Here is a 17,953-nt window from a genome sequence, read left to right as displayed (position 1 = left end):
TTATTTGTATTTATTTATGCAAGTGTGCAAATCTTCATTCTATCAGAAACAAGGAGATGCTATATGATAAGTGTACTTAAACTTTATTCCGTTTTGTTTTGTGTTTTTGATTATCTGTGGACATTTATTTTGTTTTTTGGGGGGGGATGGTGAAAACGAGAAGAAAGAAACTGTTCGTTATTAGGGCTGTGGCGATTCACTTATCTCCCGATTCGATACTATCACGATTCTTGGGTGCCGATTCGATTATATTGCGATTCTTAAGTATTGCGATTCTACGATTATTGCGATTCGATATTACGATTTATTGCGATTTTTCTTTTCTTTTTTTCTTTTTTTTTTCAGTTCGTTTGCTTTTTTACACTAGATTAGAACATGGGAAAAGTTGAATCATACACTAGAGACTGTATATTATATATCATGAGTAGAGCTGGGCGATATAGTTAAAAACAGGGGCGGACTGGGATCATAATTCAGGCCGGGCATTAGATACCAAGCAGGCCAGGCCGATATGGGCCGACGCGTGTGAAATTTGGGCCGTTTGAAGCCCAATTTGGGCCGTTTGAAGCCAGTTTTGGGCCGTTTGAAGTCCAATTTTACAATGAGATGCACCCACTTTAACCCTGAAGTGTAATTATTACTTCAGACTAACTAATAAAGTAATAAAACCACTAGTAAACCAGTAGGCGGTGCCTGGCCGGCTGTTCAGTGAGTGGCCTGACTGCAAGCACCCATTTTTTATTTATTTTTTGCGATTATCGATTCTGGAATAAAAGATCGATTCAAAAAATCGTGACATTAAAAATCGCGATACTTAGGCGAATCGATTTTTTCCCCCACCCCTATTCGTTATTCAGTTCTTCTGTGAGACCAACTCTGCCGTGCCTTTCCACTAGTAAAAAAAGCATTGATCACTAAAATAATGTGCCATGGTGTGAGTTTTGTCTTCAGTTGGCTGTTCTGGTTAGAAAATGTTCAGTCAGCTCAGGGAAACGCTGCCAGCCCTAGTGACTCAGGTGGTGGATGTGCTGACGGGTTGTTGTTTATTTATTTTGCAATATCACTGATCAGATCAATCTGTAGATCAATTTACCTTTCTCATGACTTACTGAAGGAAATATTAGTCACCTTGAACTTTGTTTAAAATGCCGCAGCACAGGTTTTTAACTAAGATGAGGAAAATATCCACACTAGCTTCAGTAGCTCCAGAATCAACAAATATATATATATATTTTTATCTCCCAACAACTGCTTTTGTATACCAGCTTTACTGGCTGCTGGATTGCTATCTAAAGATACAAGTTAGTTTGCTTTGCTTTGACAGTAGAAAACAACCTCAGGAGGGGCTTGTTCAGCAGCCAAAGGTCACCAGAATTAGCTTGGAGTTAATTTCCCACTTTGCGTCCTGATGGATGTTAAATAGTGTCATTCTAGTTTTGAGGTTAACATGAAGTGAACGTTTTTTTATGGTTATTTATTTGTTGGGTGAGTTTCATGACGTGCGGGACCATTGCAGTTTCAAAACTGCAATGAATGAGTTTGCTAGATTTCTTAGTTCGGTAACCATATCAAAGAAAACGAGTTTGCTAGATTGCTGACTTTGGTATCCATGTCACAACCAGTTGCTATGATTGTTTCTCAAATAAAAGCAATTTGCTGTACCTTAAACTGAGACGCTGTTATCAGTAGAAAGCTGCAGTTACCAATGTTCTATCCTGTCAAATTGCTGCCAGTGCAGAGAGACTAATGTCAGCCTTTTTTCAGAGGTCTTTGAAAGTCTGGTAAAGTAGAGAAAATTCAATGTTATCTGATAATTCCTATAAGTTAGGGGTCAACTTTGCACCAAAATGTCTGAAAACAATTCTAGAAATATATTGTTCCCTGTTCCCAGTATGAATAATCATTTGAGGTAGAAGGTAAACCCCGTGTCATTTTACAGGTGATGGTTGACATTAGTTGGTAGTATGGTGTGGCTCAGCCACTACCCACTACTCAATCCAGTCAAAGAAAACACGTCCGTCCGTCTGTCTGTCTGTCTGCATGTCTGCATAAAGCTATTTTATGGGGAAACATTTGGAAAGTCTGTAAATGTCACAGGCCAGCTGCATTACTGATGTCATACTTCTGTGATATCAAAGAGACTGATCTGTATTACTCTCATCACTAGCCATATATATTCTATCTGTTGTAGTCTGATGCCTTGATTGCAGCTCGACATGAAAGTGTTTTGCCTTCACCAAATCTCAGATTTGATTATCATTTTAAAGCTGAAGCAGCAAGTGGGTTGTGGTAGCTGTGTGTGCTTGGTGGCGGTCTGTATCATAGAGCTAGTTTAATTTCACATTTTCTCATCTGCTGTCAGTTTTGATGCAGTTATTCTGAGTTTGAATGGTCGGAAATTAAAGTTTAATTGAAAGTGAAATTGAATGTGAATTCATCTCACCTGGTTGGACAAGGAGAGATTGGTGATTAGGCTGGGGACACTACGAGACTTCAAATCCCCAGATTAAAAACTTGTATCACGTGCTGCATGCATTAAAGGAACACTCCGCCCATTTTCAACCAGCTTTGTATCATTAGAACATCAGTAGTATATCAGAAAACTGTAAACTGTTTGGAAGTCTGTCATTTAATTTGACAGTTATTGAGTGTTAAAGTGTGGATCAGTGACATCACTGGTCCACACTAACTCAAATTAATAACTCATTAACTCAAATCAACTCTCAATAACTGTCAAACTAGATGAATGATGAATAGTTTGACAGTTATTGAGAGTTGATTTGAGTTAACTCATTCAGGGCCAATGACGTCTTTGACGTCTTATCAGGAATAGCCCAGAGGGCCAATGACGTGTTTGACGTGTTTTTGTTTTTATTACTGCAGGGCGTAGTTAAAACACTTCCCCAGCCTGTCACATGGTATCAGGTCCCTATCATCTAAGACAACACGTGAACAAACACATACCGCAGCTGTTGTTTTGAAATTGAGCAGGAGGAATATCAGAAAACGATAAGGAGCTTGCCTTGTGCTGACAGGAGAAACCCCATTGAAACGCCCCTCGCGCGCTGCAGGAGCTGGTCGCTTTGCTGTGTGCCAGCCTTCCTGTGTGCCAGCCGGAGAAAACCGGAGAAAGTAATCCACAGATGCGTTTGATCATCGGAGGAATGAGGAAATGATCGATCAGCAGTGATCAGAGGGCGGTGAGGACGTGTTGAATAGCCGAGGGGAAAACGGCAACGATAGCAGGGAGAATATGACAGGGCACATGGACGAGCAGCACATGAACAGCTAGGCAGGCAGAAGTCCGCTGCCCGTTCTCAAGAGCTTCATGAAATCGCTGGACTGCGTGCCCTCCAGTGTAGTGTCTCTGCTCCAGTGTTGCTCCTGGCCAATCCCGGCGCCACAGGGCGTGGTTATTGCTTATCCTATGTGGGGTTAGAAATCACGCAACGAAGGGGGATCGTGTGTGTGTGTGTGTGTGTCTGTGTGTGTGTGTGTGTGTGTGTGTGTGTGTGTGTGTGTGTGTGTGTGTGTGTGTGTGTGTGTGTGTGTGTGTGTGTGTGTGTGTGTGTGTCTGTCTGTCTGTCTGTCTGTCTGTCTGTCTGTCTGTCTGTCTGTCGGTGTGTCTGTCTGTCTGTCTGTCTCTCTGTCTGTCTGTCTGTGTGTCTGTCTGCACACTCACTCACACTGCTATATTGTTGAATGTAAAAAAAAAGCACTTCATGTGTATATATATATATATATATATATATTTTTTTTTTCATTTGTGTCATAACGAATAGTATTTACATGTCTGATGTCAATACAGTTCAAAATAAAAGAATTGAGAGCGAGTTCTGCTTGAGAATGTATATTTTACAGAAATTGCATTTGCTCCTGTTTGTCATCTGAGAGAGAGACATTTTGGGTGAAAACAGGGTGTATATAAATGGATATAAGTAGAGTACAGAACATGCTAAAAGCTAACTTTTTTTTTCCTGGTGAACCCAGAGACGTACATCTTCATTTTGAGGTATTGCAAATCACTCTGGTGCTAATAGATAATTTACTGTGGGTCTTGAAAGATGACCAACAATTATGAAAATCTTTGGCCTGTGCTAAATATTGGCAGTCCTAAACTGGCCCTGAATGAGTTAATGAGTTATTAATTTGAGTTAGTGTGGACCAGTGATGTCACTGGTCCACACTTTAACACTCAATAACTGTCAAATTAAATGACAGACTTCAAAACTGTTTACAGTTTTCTGATATACTACTGATGTTCTAATGATACAAAGCTGGTTGAAAATGGGCGGAGTGTTCCTTTAACAGTGGGTTAGTTTCAAGCTGCTTCTTCTTTTTATGCCTCCGCCGGCGATAGCCAGGCCGGAGGCATTATGGATCCGGGTTGTCCGTCCGTACGATGTTTGTTAACGCGATATCTGAGGAACGCCTTGACGGAATTTCATCAAATTTGCCTCAAACATCGACTTAGACTCGAGGATGATCTGATTAGATTTTGGTGGTCAAAGGTCAAGGTCATTGTGACCTCTCAAACGCCATTTTCCAGCTTGTTAACGCGATATCTCAGGAATGCCTTGACGGAATTTAATCAAACTTGTCTCAAACACCGACTTGGACTCAAGGATGAACTGATTAGATTTTGGTGGTCAAAGGTCAAGGTCACTGTGACCTCTCAAACGCCATTTTCCAGCTTGTTAACGCGATATCTCACGAATGCCTTGACAGAGTTTCATCAAATTTGCCTCAAACATCGACTTGGACTCAAGGATGAACTGATTAGATTTTGGTGGTCAAAGGTCAAGGTCACTGTGACCTCTCAAACGCCATTTTCCAGCTTGTTAACGCGATATCTCACGAATGCCTTGACAGAGTTTCATCAAATTTGCCTCAAACATCGACTTGGACTCAAGGATGAACTGATTAGATTTTCATGGTCAAAGGTCAAGGTCACTGTGACCTCACGAATGCCATTCCCAAATTCGCTAAAGCGATATCTCAAGAACGGCTTGATGGAATTTCTGCCAATTTGGCTCAAACGTCGACTTGGGCGCAAGGATGAAAGGATTACATTTTGGTGATCAAAGGTCAAGGTCACTGTGACCTCTCCAACGCCATTTTCAAGCTTGTTAACGCCATATCTCAGGAATGCCTTGACGGAATTTCATCAAATTTGCCTCAAACATTAACTTGGCCTCAAGGATGAACTGATTACATTTTGGTGGTCAAACTTCAAGGTTACTGTGACCTCTCGAACGCCATTCCCAAATTGGTTAATGGAATATCTCAAGAACGGCTTGATAGAATTTCTTCTGATTTGGCTCAAACATCGACTTGGATGCAAGGATGAACTGATTCCATTTTGGTTATCAAAGGTCAAGGTCACTGTGACCTCTCGAATGCCATTTTCAAGCTTGTTAACGCGAAATCTCATGAATGTCTTGATGGAATTTCTTCGAATTTGCCTCAAGCGTCCACTTGGACTCAAGGATGAACTGATTACATTTTGGTGGTCAAAGTTCAAGGTCACTGTGACCTCACACACCCAATTTCCAAGCTCTGTAACGCAACATCTCAGGAGCGCCTTGACGGAATTTCTTCCAATTTGCCTGAAATGGCGATTTGGACTCAAGAATGAACTAATGGCGGAGGCATAAGTCCGTGTTGCGGTCGTTCTAGTTTGTGTCAGGAATCTGCTCACACAGAGCAGATTCAGGGTGCGCCAGGCGTAACCTATGTGCGATTCGAAATAACGCATCCGAGATAGAAAACGTTATGAATATAGCCACGTTATAAACAACAAACTAACGCTGGTGATCCGTATGGAAACAGTGTTACTCGAAATGGTTAAAAGTTATATCAATTTGGTCATTCAGTGGCGTTTTACTGCCATGTAACATAACTAACTAGCGGCTAAGATTAGCCACACCAGGCGATTCCCCATGAATGCACTGCGCTCTTAAAGGGATATTTATCGACGAGATTTTTGCCAAGCTGGACCTGATTAGTGATTTGCTCCGTTCGCCCAGACGGGTGTCAAGCTGTCAGCAACAAGGCTGGGAGGATCACACCGGAAGAAGCACCCATCAGCAGATCAGGCAAAAATGGCCACCAAAAATAAGGTGGATAAGCAGTGTGAGTAAGTGTTGTCATTTTAGGATCAGTGTTGCTCAGGAATATTATAATTTTATTATGGCCACACACACATCTGTCCCCATTTTGGTCCCAATTATGTGTTTCAAGTACACAAAGTAGTGCGACAAACCATGTCCTTAAAGCTGCATTCGGCGATGGTTTTGTCTTAAAATAAGTGTTAAATGGCTCTATATTCTGACCGCAATCACTGAAATAGTGTTTGGTCACTGACTTGAAACCCCCAACCTCCCGCTGTCCTCTATCTCTCTCCTGTAGTCCTGCATGCAGGGTGGACGTATCTCCTGTCCTCTATCTCTCCTGTAGTCCTGCATGCAGGGCGTCTCTCTCTCCTGTAGTCCTGCATGTAGGGTGGACGTATATCCTGTTCTCTCTCCTGTAGTCCTGCATGCAGGGTGGACATATCTCCTGTTCTCTCTCTCTCCTGTAGTCCTGCATGCAGGGTGGACGTATCTCCTGTTCTCTCTCTCTCCTGTAGTCCTGCATGCAGGGTGGACGTATCTCCTGTTCTCTCTCTCTCCTGTAGTCCTGCATGCAGGGTGGACGTATCTCCTGTTCTCTCTCTCCTGTAGTCCTGCATGCAGGGTGGATGTATATCCTGTTCTCTCTCTCTCCTGTAGTCCTGCATGTAGGGTGGACGTATATCCTGTTCTCTCTCCTGTAGTCCTGCATGCAGGGTGGACGTATCTCCTGTCCTCTATATCTCTCCTGTAGTCCTGCAGGGTGGACGTATCTCCTGTCCTCTATCTCTCTCCTGTAGTCCTGCTTGCAGGGTGGACGTATCTCCTGTTCTCTCTTTCTCCTGTAGTCCTGCATACAGGGTGGACGTATCTCCTGTTCTCTCTCTCTCCTGTAGTCCTGCATGCAGGGTGGACGTATCTCCTGTTCTCTCTCTCTCCTGTAGTCCTGCATGCAGGGTGGACGTATCTCCTGTTCTCTCTCTCTCCTGTAGTCCTGCATGCAGGGTGGATGTATATCCTGTTCTCTCTCTCCTGTAGTCCTGCATGCAGGGTGGACGTATCTCCTGTTCTCTCTCTCCTGTAGTCCTGCATGCAGGGTGGACGTATCTCCTGTTCTCTCTCTCCTGTAGTCCTGCATGCAGGGTGGATGTATATCCTGTTCTCTCTCTCCTGTAGTCCTGCATGCAGGGTGGACGTATCTCCTGTTCTCTCTCTCCTGTAGTCCTGCATGCAGGGTGGACGTATCTCCTGTTCTCTCTCTCCTGTAGTCCTGCATGCAGGGTGGACGTATCTCCTGTTCTCTCTCTCTCCTGTAGTCCTGCATGCAGGGTGGATGTATCTCCTGTTCTCTCTCCTGTAGTCCTGCATGCATGGTGGATGTATCTCCTGTCCTCTATCTCTCTCCTGTAGTCCTGCAGGGTGGACGTATCTCCTGTCCTCTATCTCTCTCCTGTAGTCCTGCTTGCAGGGTGGACGTATCTCCTGTTCTCTCTTTCTCCTGTAGTCCTGCATACAGGGTGGACGTATCTCCTGTTCTCTCTCTCTCCTGTAGTCCTGCATGCAGGGTGGACGTATCTCCTGTTCTCTCTCTCTCCTGTAGTCCTGCATGCAGGGCGGCTGTATCTCCTGTCCTCTATCTCTCCCCTGTAGTCCTGCATGCAGGGTGGACGTATCTCCTGTTCTCTCTCTCCTGTAGTCCTGCATGCAGGGCGGATGTGTATCCTGTTCTCTCTCCTGTAGTCCTGCATGCAGGGCGGATGTATCTCCGCAACCGTAACTCGTAGAGACTCATGGATGGCGGCGTTGGATTCGGGGTGAAACAATAACTATAATCTTTATAGGTGATCTGACCTTCGGTTTCCCAGAAAATGGCAACTTTTCTCTGATTGGATAGTTTGAGGTCGGCGCCAATTTTGATCCAATCAGATGCATGTGGACAAAACAATGACTTGGTCCCACCTCTGAAGTGCACTGACTTGACTATGTCATTTAGCTGACAAACCTATCCAGAGTGACTTGGAACAAGTGACTGATTGTGAAATGAAGGGAAAATATAAGTATGAGTCTACATTTTTGGACTCATTGATCCATTCACAGGGTTGTGGTCAGGAAAGCAAATTAGGCTGAATTAGAAGAACAGCCCATTCATACAAGTTAGGATCATTCCCTGTGTCCCTACACTTCATGGCAATCTGCCTAAGGCCCTTTCACAGAGATGAGTCAGTCCAGTAACCCAGACAAGGTGCAGGGGAGAGCCACGTCTCTAGAAGCAGCAGGTCTATTCCTGGCCTGATGCTGAATCCATCTGCAGTACAGTTGTGTCCTTATCAGACTTAACGCCTTTCAGTGTAGAAAAAACTCAACAGCTGCCACACCCACGACCCACCACACTTATTTGTCTGCCATCAATTTAGCAGTTTGGAAAGTGGCTAGTAAACTTTGCAATCTAAAGAATGAGGACTGATTTTCTGCCAAAGTGGCTATATACAGTACATTCATGGCTTCTGATATAGATAATTAGATAGAGTACTTTATTTATCCCCGGAGGGGAATTCTGCCATTACAGCAGCAGCAAGATCAACGACAGTAAACACAACATAACTTAAATCAGAAACACACAAGAGCCTCTTGTGTGTTTTTGATTTAAGTTAACCTGTGACTCAGGCAAGTCACAAGTAAGTCTCTCAAGTCTTTGCACTCAAGTCCCAAGTCAAGGTAGGCAAGTCCCAAGTCGAGATTGACAAGTCACAAAGTCCTAAACTTTGAGTTTTGAGTCCTAAACAAGTTCTATTCATCCATAATTTTCGACCTGCATCTTTGGCATACTGCGAAAGTCGTATTTTTGTTGACCACTGCATAGTTTTTTGTGCGCAAACAAAATTATCTCTTTGGTATATATTTTGTTCCAATTGGTGCTCCGTAACATAACATTAGTTCTTCATGGTTCTCTCCTGCAACTTGCAACTTGTTTGAATGCTGTATGATTGGTTCAAACAAAGTGGATCTGGGAAATGTTGACTGAAGGTAAATTAATTGATTCGTGGCACAGAACTTTTTAAATACACGTATTATACTTTTCAATCTTTCGGTTTGGGGGAAGGTATCAAGTCTTTCTCAAGTCAAAAGGCTCAAGTGCAAATGAAGTGATGAGTCATTGCAGTCCAAGTCAAGTTGCAAGTCTTTTTTGATTTTGTCAAGTCTAAAGTCATCAAATGTATGACTTCGAGTCAGTCATGTGACTTGAGTCTTCATACACACTTTGCACCAAAGTGTTTAGCAAAATAAGGGAATAATTACAAAGGGAGGAGAAAAAGTTGGCGGAGCATGGAACACCAAATGAAGGTGTTATCAGAGCAATGGAGCATAAAAGAACCTCAGCCTATGGATTCCTCTCTCTCCACGTCTAAAGTCCCTCTCTCTTCTGCCTCCCTGCAGCTTTCAGCCTGGACACAGAGCAGCCCGACTACGACCTGGACTCAGATGACGAGGCCTTCGTCGTCAAGCTGAAGAAGAAGATGGAGATCAACTTGCTGCAGTTTGAGGAGATGATCGACCGGCTGGAGAAAGGCAGCGGACAGCAGGTGTGTGCCCTGTGTGCCCTGTCATTTTAATCTTTTTTTTTATTTTCATGATGACGATAAAAGCAGAAATCTTTACATGGAGCGACACATCCTTGGATTTAAAATATCCACCATTTGAAAAAAGCAATGCCTAGATTTGCAGAACGATCGGTAACACAAAATATGGTTATTTGGTAAAGGATAGTAGGCAAGATAGTAGACTTGTTTGTCCAAAGGGGAAATACAGCATTTTGGAAATGGACTATTAAGTAAGTCCATCAAATAGACGGACACAGACTGCACTTAACTCTAGGCGTGAATGCCCTGAGAAGCGCTTTCTCCTTCACTCTCAGCATGTAATGTTATTGATCTTGGTGTGCTCCCTGTCCTTCCCTGTCAGCTGGTGAGCCTCCAGGAGGCCAAGCTGCTCCTGAAGGAGGACGACGAGCTGATCAAGGAGGTGTTTGACTACTGGAGCCTCCAGAGGAGCCGCTGCTCGTCCTCGCTCATCCCCAGCGTCAAGCAGGAGAGGAGGGACGGCTCCAGCACCAGCACAGACCCCTACGTGGCCTTCAGAAGACGCACTGAGAAGATGCAGACCAGAAAGGTCGGTAGCTCCTACACAGCCTACCGTGTCCTCTACCCCAGAGGTTTTCAAAGTGGGGGGCGGGCCTTCCCAGGGAGGCTCCTAACCGTTTTAGGGGAGGCTCAGTGAATGGTGAAAAAATATTATATTAGTTATTACCGGTACATTAGTTATCAAAATAGCCTAAATGTGTGTGATTTGGTTAAAGATGCTTCAGAGATACAGTAGTTTTGGTGAATATTTTAGTTTTTCCCCACTTACCCACACTCAGAAACAAATGCCTATAGACAGACCCCTTTTTATGTACGGTATTTGGTGTCGTCTGAAGTACGTCAAACAGCAATATCAGGCTATCTTGGCTCAATTATTGGGTGCCTTGGATCAAATAACATAATGTGTTAGTGAACAACATGGACGATATTTCATGGAATCGTGGCTGGGGGGGGTGGAGGATATCAAGTCTGTTATTATTTTAATAGATTATGCAGATGAGAGAAATAATTTACACACACACATGCCAGGCGGCTGGACTAACCTGTCAAGCTGTAGGAATCACTGCACCTCTGTGTGTTTTAGAGGAAATCATTTGAAGTGAATTGTGTTTCCTCAGGTGGCTCATTGAATTGCTGTAGTGGTGTGCCACAGCTGAGTGAATACAGTGGAAACACTGTGTGACCCCGTGGGAAGACTTTGTGCTTCTCTCTTAACTCTATTCTAAAGGACACATGTGCCACCAAGTGGTCATAGAAGGAATTAGGCCTTGGTTGTGTTCACTGTCTGAGTGCGGCCCAAACGTGTCATGAATCCTTGTCAATATGACAATGTCGGCTGACGGTTATTTTACATTGACATTTAATTAACATAACTCAATGAACGCGCAAGTCACATAATTCTGTATTTTATTTTCACATTTGCTTTTTATTGTGCAACTCTGATTTTAATTCATGCCTGGCCAATTTGTTTCTGGAGCTGGCTTTTATTTATTGTCGTAAGTGTAATTAAAGCTCATTAACATTGTTGAAATGCTAAATATAGTTAGCATTTAATTATTATTGCTCATGTACTGTATATCATAGTCATATTTTCTTCAGCGTTGCTTTTGAGTATTGATCATATCTCTTCCGTTGTTCCCCGAGCAGAACCGTAAGAATGACGAGGCGTCGTATGAGAAGATGCTGAAGCTGCGGCGGGACCTGAGCCGAGCCGTCACCATCCTGGAGATGGTGAAGAGGAGGGAGAAGAGTAAGAGAGAGCTGCTGCACCTCACGCTGGAGGTCATCCAGAAGAGGTAAGAGAGAGAGAGCTGCTGCACCTCACACTGGAGGTCTTCCAGAAGAGGTAAGAGAGAGAGAGCTGCTGCACCTCACACTGGAGGTCTTCCAGAAGAGGTAAGAGAGAGAGAGCTGCTGCACCTCACACTGGAGGTCTTCCAGAAGAGGTGAGCTTGCCTCTCCTCTGCCTGCACACACTGCGTACTACAGAAGATAACCAACTGTCTCAGCAAGGCTGCCTGATAAACCACACAGTTACTGCTCCGAGTTTGAAACTGAGAAAAAGGAACAGTTGAAGCTAGGGCTGGGCGATATGGTCAAATATCACAATATCTTTGACCAAATACCTCAATATCGATATTGCGACATTGTAGGGGTGACTATCGGTGCTTTCACAAAATAATTACACAATGAGACTTTTGATTAATAATCATCAGTAATGTGGATATAATGACTAAGTGGGTAAAGGCAAATAATAGAACAGCTAGAACAGTCTGGTAAGTTCAGAAAATGACATCACTTTACTGTAATGCAGCCTTTAAACATATGATAAAGATATGTAGTCTCATATCACAATATCGATATAATATCAATATATTGCCCAGCCCTAGTTGAAGCAACTTTTTTGCCTTGTAGGGTACTATGTTCGTTGGCAGCATTTCCAATGTTAATTTTCATTGATTTATCTTGAGGGGAGAAACACGCCACTGTGCCAAATTAAATGGTTTGAAACCTGCACATGATTGATCACTGCCAGCAGTGCTTTAGTCCAGTCTGATGAGGTCATGTATTTGGCAGAGGTAGGTTTGGTCTGAAGCTCTTCCCGTCCTATCTGCAGAAACATCATGCCAGACTCGTCAGACTTTGGCGGGGAGGTGATGGCGGAGGTGCTGGCCCAGCGGGCGCTGGTGAGGCCGCAGATCATCCCCCTGGTCCCCCTCACCAACCAGTACCGACACCAGGACCACATGGACCTCAAGGACTACAAGTCCAAGGTGAGACCCCATCAACAAGTCAGGGGGAAGTATGGAAAGTGAATTAAAAAGTGTTGGGACCAGGTGTAATGTTCAAACAGCATTGTGTCCTCTCACTTTGTGGTTGTAGTACTTGGGCATTTCATGCATTATACCTTTCAAATAACTGTAGATAATCTTCCAATAGTACAGAGCTAAAGTTCTTTGTACCCAATAGTCAACGTGTGTTGGTACCAGGGTTAGCGTGGTCACATTGTTGACATAGCGTTGCAGCTGTCAGTCACAGCCTGGGTAGTGCCACTACTAGGAAGCTAGCCACCGTTAGACATTAGCATTATCTGGATTACCGTTTCTAAAAGTCAGAGCTGGAGAACCTGCAGAAGCAAGTAAGTTACACAACACAGTGTTCACCTGTGGTAACGTGAGGAGAACAGACGTTGCTGTGAGGAACTGGCTGAAAGGTTCTCCTAACACTTATTATCCACACATCTCTCTCATCCTACTTTCCCTTCACGAGACATACAGACTAACCCCCAGGGCTTTTATTGCTGTCATTACTGCAGCCGTGTATAACGTAGGCCACCATCGCTATTTTGTAATAGATCCTAATGCAACAGAAAGGCTAATGGACAACGCTAACGCCTGCTAGCTTCCTGTTAGTGCTGCTGTAAACTGGGCTGTCATTAAGTTAGATGACAAGTTGAATGCTGCGAGTCTGCGACTCTGATGATGCTGATCAAATAGGCTACTATCTGTTGTTTTTAAGCTCAATCTTCTCGACACGTTGACCGGCACCAACGGAAACAGTGATTGGTACTATGAGGGCATGGTATCTTGAATCTGTAATTTATTTTAATGTGTTTTTATCATGATCCAATTCTTGGCTCCCGCTATGACCTGATTTCCCTTCAGGGATCGATAATAATTACGTTTATCTTTGCATCACAAGCCATTACCCAATTCCCCCGCAGGGATCATTTAAGTTTAATCTAATCATCTAAAGGCTTTCTACTAAAGTGTTGTGGAGTGTTATGAAATGCCACTCACTGCTCTCCTCCTCCTCCTCCTCCTCCTCCTCCTCCTCCTCCTCAGCCCGAGAAGACGGACGTCCCGCGGCCGAAGAGGAAGTATGAGAAGAAGCCGAAGATGCCTCCTCTGTCGGGCCCCGCCCACCACCCGGGCCCCGCCCTCTTCAACGCCAAGGACCTCAACCAGTACGACTTCCCCAGCTCCGACGACGAGCCCTACTCCCAGGTACGCACTCTCACCCATTCACCTCGGGACATGCAGATCAAACATTACACAGAACACACACGTTGCCTGTTGCTTCTCCTCAGGAACAGTCTCTCTAAACACTTTGCTGCACTTCACCTCACCGGGCCTTCTCCATACCTCCAGCTGTTGAGGTGTTTTTTTAGATGCTTTAAGTTTCACCGGGTCTTCTCCATACCTCCATACCTCCAGGCTCCAGCTGTTGAGGTGTTTTTTTAGATGCTTTAAGCCTCACCAGGCCTTTTCCATACCTCCAGGCTCCAGCTGTTGAGGTGTTTTTTAGATGCTTGTAGGCCATGAGCGGTCCTGCTTTCTGCCCTTTGCCCTAATAAACCCGCCCAAAATGGCAAAAGCACATGGGCTGATGGGTGGGATGTGTATTCAAACCGGCACTCCTGCCTTGTGTGTAGTAAATCCTGCCATGCTGTTGACCTCAGTCTGACCTCTGTGTCCCCAGCTGCACTCAGGCTCGTCTGAAGCAGAGGAGGAGAATGAGCCAGACGGTGCCTACGCTTTCCGCAGGAAGGCAGGCTGCCAATACTACGCTGTGAGTAACTCCATATCTGATGTGTCACACTCTGAAAGGCTCCAGACTAGAGCTGCAGCAATTAATCAATTTATTAATCGATTAGTTAACCCGACTATTTTTTATCATTTAAATTGTTTAGACTAATAAAAAAGAGGGTAATGAAATGATCTCGTTCTAGCTTCTTAAAGGTGAATATGTTCTGGTTTCTATATTATTATTATATATTTTATATCTTTGGGTTGTGGACTGTTGGTCAGGATAAAAGACATTGTGGATGTCATCTTGGGCTTTTGGGGAAAATGTTCTGTTATTTTTCACCATTTGGGGCATTTTATAAACCAAACGACTAATCGATTACTTGAGAAAAATAATTGACACAATCGATAATGAAAAGAATCGTTCAGGGTATACTGGGGCTGGGCGATACGGTTGAAATCAATATCACGATAATCACAGGGGTCACATTCGATACATGTGTATCACAATATGGTTCATGTAAGCATCACATTTAGTAATGCAATTATCATAAATATAATTACCTCGCAATTGTCAATTGTAAAGAGCGCAAGAGGCAGAAGCAAGCCACCCAGTAGCTAGTATGAGTGAATGGAGTGAGTTAAGAGTTGTTGTTTGTGTTTGCAGACGCATGCAGAGCGTGTGGGGAGCTGGCCGTGGTGCGGGCAATGGGAGGGAGGTCTGGCCGACGCCCGCTACCGCTACAGCCTGACCACGCTCACCGTGCCCCAACGCTGCCTGGGCCTGGCCCGCCGACGCCTGGGACGAGGGGGCAGGTCAGTCGCTCCATTCTTTACCCCCCTGTTGGTTACTAATTATGACCCAAGTTTTTCAGTTGGGCTACGTTCACACCGCAAACTTTGGTGCTCAATTTGTGATTTATTGTTCAGATCTGTTTTTTTTGTTTGGCTGTTGGCACTATTTTTTTTATGTGGTCGATATCAGATTCCAGTGTGAACTCAACTGGTCACGGTCCTGAACTGAGCCGCATGCGCAAAAGAACAATAACAAAGACGTCACACGGGGGTGTATCACGCGACCATATCAAGCTCACCCGACCATGACCACATCGTTGGTTTAAGCCTTTACTAGCTTCTTTAAACTTGGCTTTAAGCTTTAAGGCTCTCAACTTTTCTCTGACACTGGAACGACGTTCTTCTTGAGGCCCAATTTGACCATTCCTTTCCATGTGCTTTCAAACGTAGACCGGTTACGATATGACCCCTCACGTTTTTTCTTATGCAGAAATGTCACCCCAAATGGAGAGCTTTTGAGAGTGAAATGTTCTATGGTCTCTCCTGTTTCTATATATAGCTGAATCGCTGGGTTTCACCATGTAAAACTATTTTTGTAAGCATTTTACGAAATGCCTATGGGAAAATAAGTGCCGGATGAAATCGGATGAAGCCGGAAGTTGACTTTGGCTCTCTAGGCTTATGAGGTCTAAAAGCTCACTGTCCCTCCACTGACTAGCTCCATTGCAGCTGTCCTCCATGTGTTTGTATTCATAGTGACTCCCGCCAGCACAGAATTGTTTGATCTAAACTCTAGAGTGAGTAAAAGTCATTTGAATTCTGATAGGGGTCACATGTCTGTTCACACTGAGGTCACTTTCCAAGAAATGAGACCATGAAAGTGGCCCGAATCAGAATTGAAAAGGTCACATTCCATGGGATTTGTACTGTTCAGTGTCATGAAAAAACAGACCTGAGTCACATAAATCTGATTTGGGCCACTTTTGTCTGCAGTGTGAACATAGCCTATTCTCAGTTATATCCCTTATGCTTACACAGATTCCTAACACGCCAAGCGAACGAACGAACATCAGATAGTTTCACTTTTTCTAAATTAAGCTGTCTAACCTGCTCCCTGCATGCAAGGATATACTCATAATAATAATAAAATATTGTCTTTGTCTTGTAGTGTTTTCTGGGTGGTTGCTTTTATTAAGTTCCTTGGATATAGGACAAATTCTTGACTGACAAACCCTCACCCTGTCCTCTCCTCCTCCAGGGTGCTGCTGGACAGGGCGCACACGGACTACGACAACGTTTTCCACCGCCTGGATCCAGAACAGCTGGACCTGCCTCTACCTCCCTCTGCTACACCTACAGCTGCTCTGCGTTCGCCCGCCGCCGACAAGTCTGCCAGTACCTCAGAAACCAATACCTCGGACAGAAGCTCCTCCGTGAACCCCTCGCCCCCCTGTTCCTCTCCCGCCTCCACGGACCTCAGTCAGATACTGTTGAATATAAAGGCGTGCCGATGGAGGCACTTTAGGCCGCGGACACTACCACTACACGAGCTGGACAACGCCCACCCGCTGTTCAGGAGGCTGAGCCGCGGCCTGAGGCGCCCAGTCTCCGCCTCCACGTTTGGGGGCCCGCCCGGCGGCACCCGCCCCCCGGGCAGGGTGGCCCCCCCGCCCGTCGCTGGTGAGTGGCCGGGCTGCATTCGACTACGCACACTACACACTGTGACCACACACATAAACATATACAAGCAGGCAGAAGTGGTTGTGTTCTTGATGGTTCCTTTGAGTTCATTGTTGTTGGCTAATTTACAACTCATTTACCACTTTCACCAGTTAACTGGAATTTTTTTAAACATGCACAGTAGCACACTAGTATCACATCTGTCCTGCCTTTTGGCTTGCTGGTAGTGCAATCACAATGTGAGCCTGTGCAATTATATAATCGCAAAAGGCTGCAAATTAACTGTTTTCACTGGCTAGGGTTGTAACGAAGATAATTTTTTCACATTCATTGAGGTTTTACCTACGGATATTCAAATGTCTGCCGTGACATAATCATGACAAAAAAAATACTCAATTTGAATAAAGTGATTCATCAGAATAAATATGAGTCTTTTTGTTAAATCAACTGTCTTTAATGAATATAACTGCAGTGAAAAATGCATAGTTCAAATCTTGTACTAGGATGATCTCTGGTTTTCTCACCATTTTTTCTCACCAGTCATGTAGCCTACATAAACCTCGAAGTAGCGTCTTCATTCACAATATGCTGGCTATGGCAACAATTAAAGATACACAAGCCACACGCTAACAGAAGGATACTGCAAAGTGGACTGAACGGAGCATTTTAATGCAGGTTTTTTCATTTGAATGTCAGCATTAAGAACGAATATTCAAATGTCCGAACTATTCGGACGACGTATGATGACGGACGGCAGAAATGAGCGAGGGGAAAGAGGAAGACGACGATGCACGGAAGGCTGGAAAGGAGCGTGCGCGTGCTCAATTTCTAGTCCACAATAATCGCAATATAAATTTTTCATCAAATCGTGCAGCACAACTTGCTGGCGTTAACAGACTGCAGCTAGTTGAGAGACTGAGGTACTTGCCAGATACCCATCCATGAAATGATTCAGGATGCCAGTCAGATCGCTTCCATAAAAATAAAGAAATGATGGTGTTTTCACTGGACTGCGGCGGAGATGGACTTGTCTCTTTTGTTTGCAGGGAGGGTTTAATAGCGTGATCGATGTCTGTCCACCGGGGGCATTTTGAAAGGCTGTATTGTTCGTCAGGTGTAGCAGTTGTTTGGCATTCACGCTGCGTCGCCTCCCACCCTCTCCAGTCCGCAAGGAGTCAATTAAAAGAAAAAAGGCTTT

The 17,953-nt window shown here is 44.3% G+C and overlaps 1 protein-coding gene across 4 annotated transcripts in view; it reads left to right on the top strand.

Moving 5' to 3' along the window:
- Window positions 1–17,953, top strand: part of LOC310791807 (enhancer of polycomb homolog 1-like) — a 43,598-nt gene that overhangs the window by 14,481 nt on the left and 11,164 nt on the right. For all 4 annotated transcript variants that reach the window (XM_083653480.1, XM_083653481.1, XM_083653478.1 and 1 more), the window contains exons 3-10: window positions 9,549–9,694; window positions 10,074–10,280; window positions 11,399–11,547; window positions 12,369–12,525; window positions 13,597–13,758; window positions 14,234–14,323; window positions 14,948–15,096; window positions 16,334–16,755. In XM_083653480.1, the coding sequence (XP_083509606.1) occupies window positions 9,549–9,694; window positions 10,074–10,280; window positions 11,399–11,547; window positions 12,369–12,525; window positions 13,597–13,758; window positions 14,234–14,323; window positions 14,948–15,096; window positions 16,334–16,755 (1,482 nt within the window). The remainder of the gene's footprint in view (window positions 1–9,548; window positions 9,695–10,073; window positions 10,281–11,398; window positions 11,548–12,368; window positions 12,526–13,596; window positions 13,759–14,233; window positions 14,324–14,947; window positions 15,097–16,333; window positions 16,756–17,953) is intronic.

The sequence above is a fragment of the Poromitra crassiceps genome, assembly GCF_964638095.1.
Source record: "Poromitra crassiceps genome assembly, chromosome: 17".
Lineage (NCBI taxonomy): Eukaryota > Metazoa > Chordata > Actinopteri > Beryciformes > Melamphaidae > Poromitra > Poromitra crassiceps.
The sequence above is the reverse complement of the archived record's forward strand: the minus strand, read 5'-3'. Positions and strand labels throughout refer to the sequence as shown.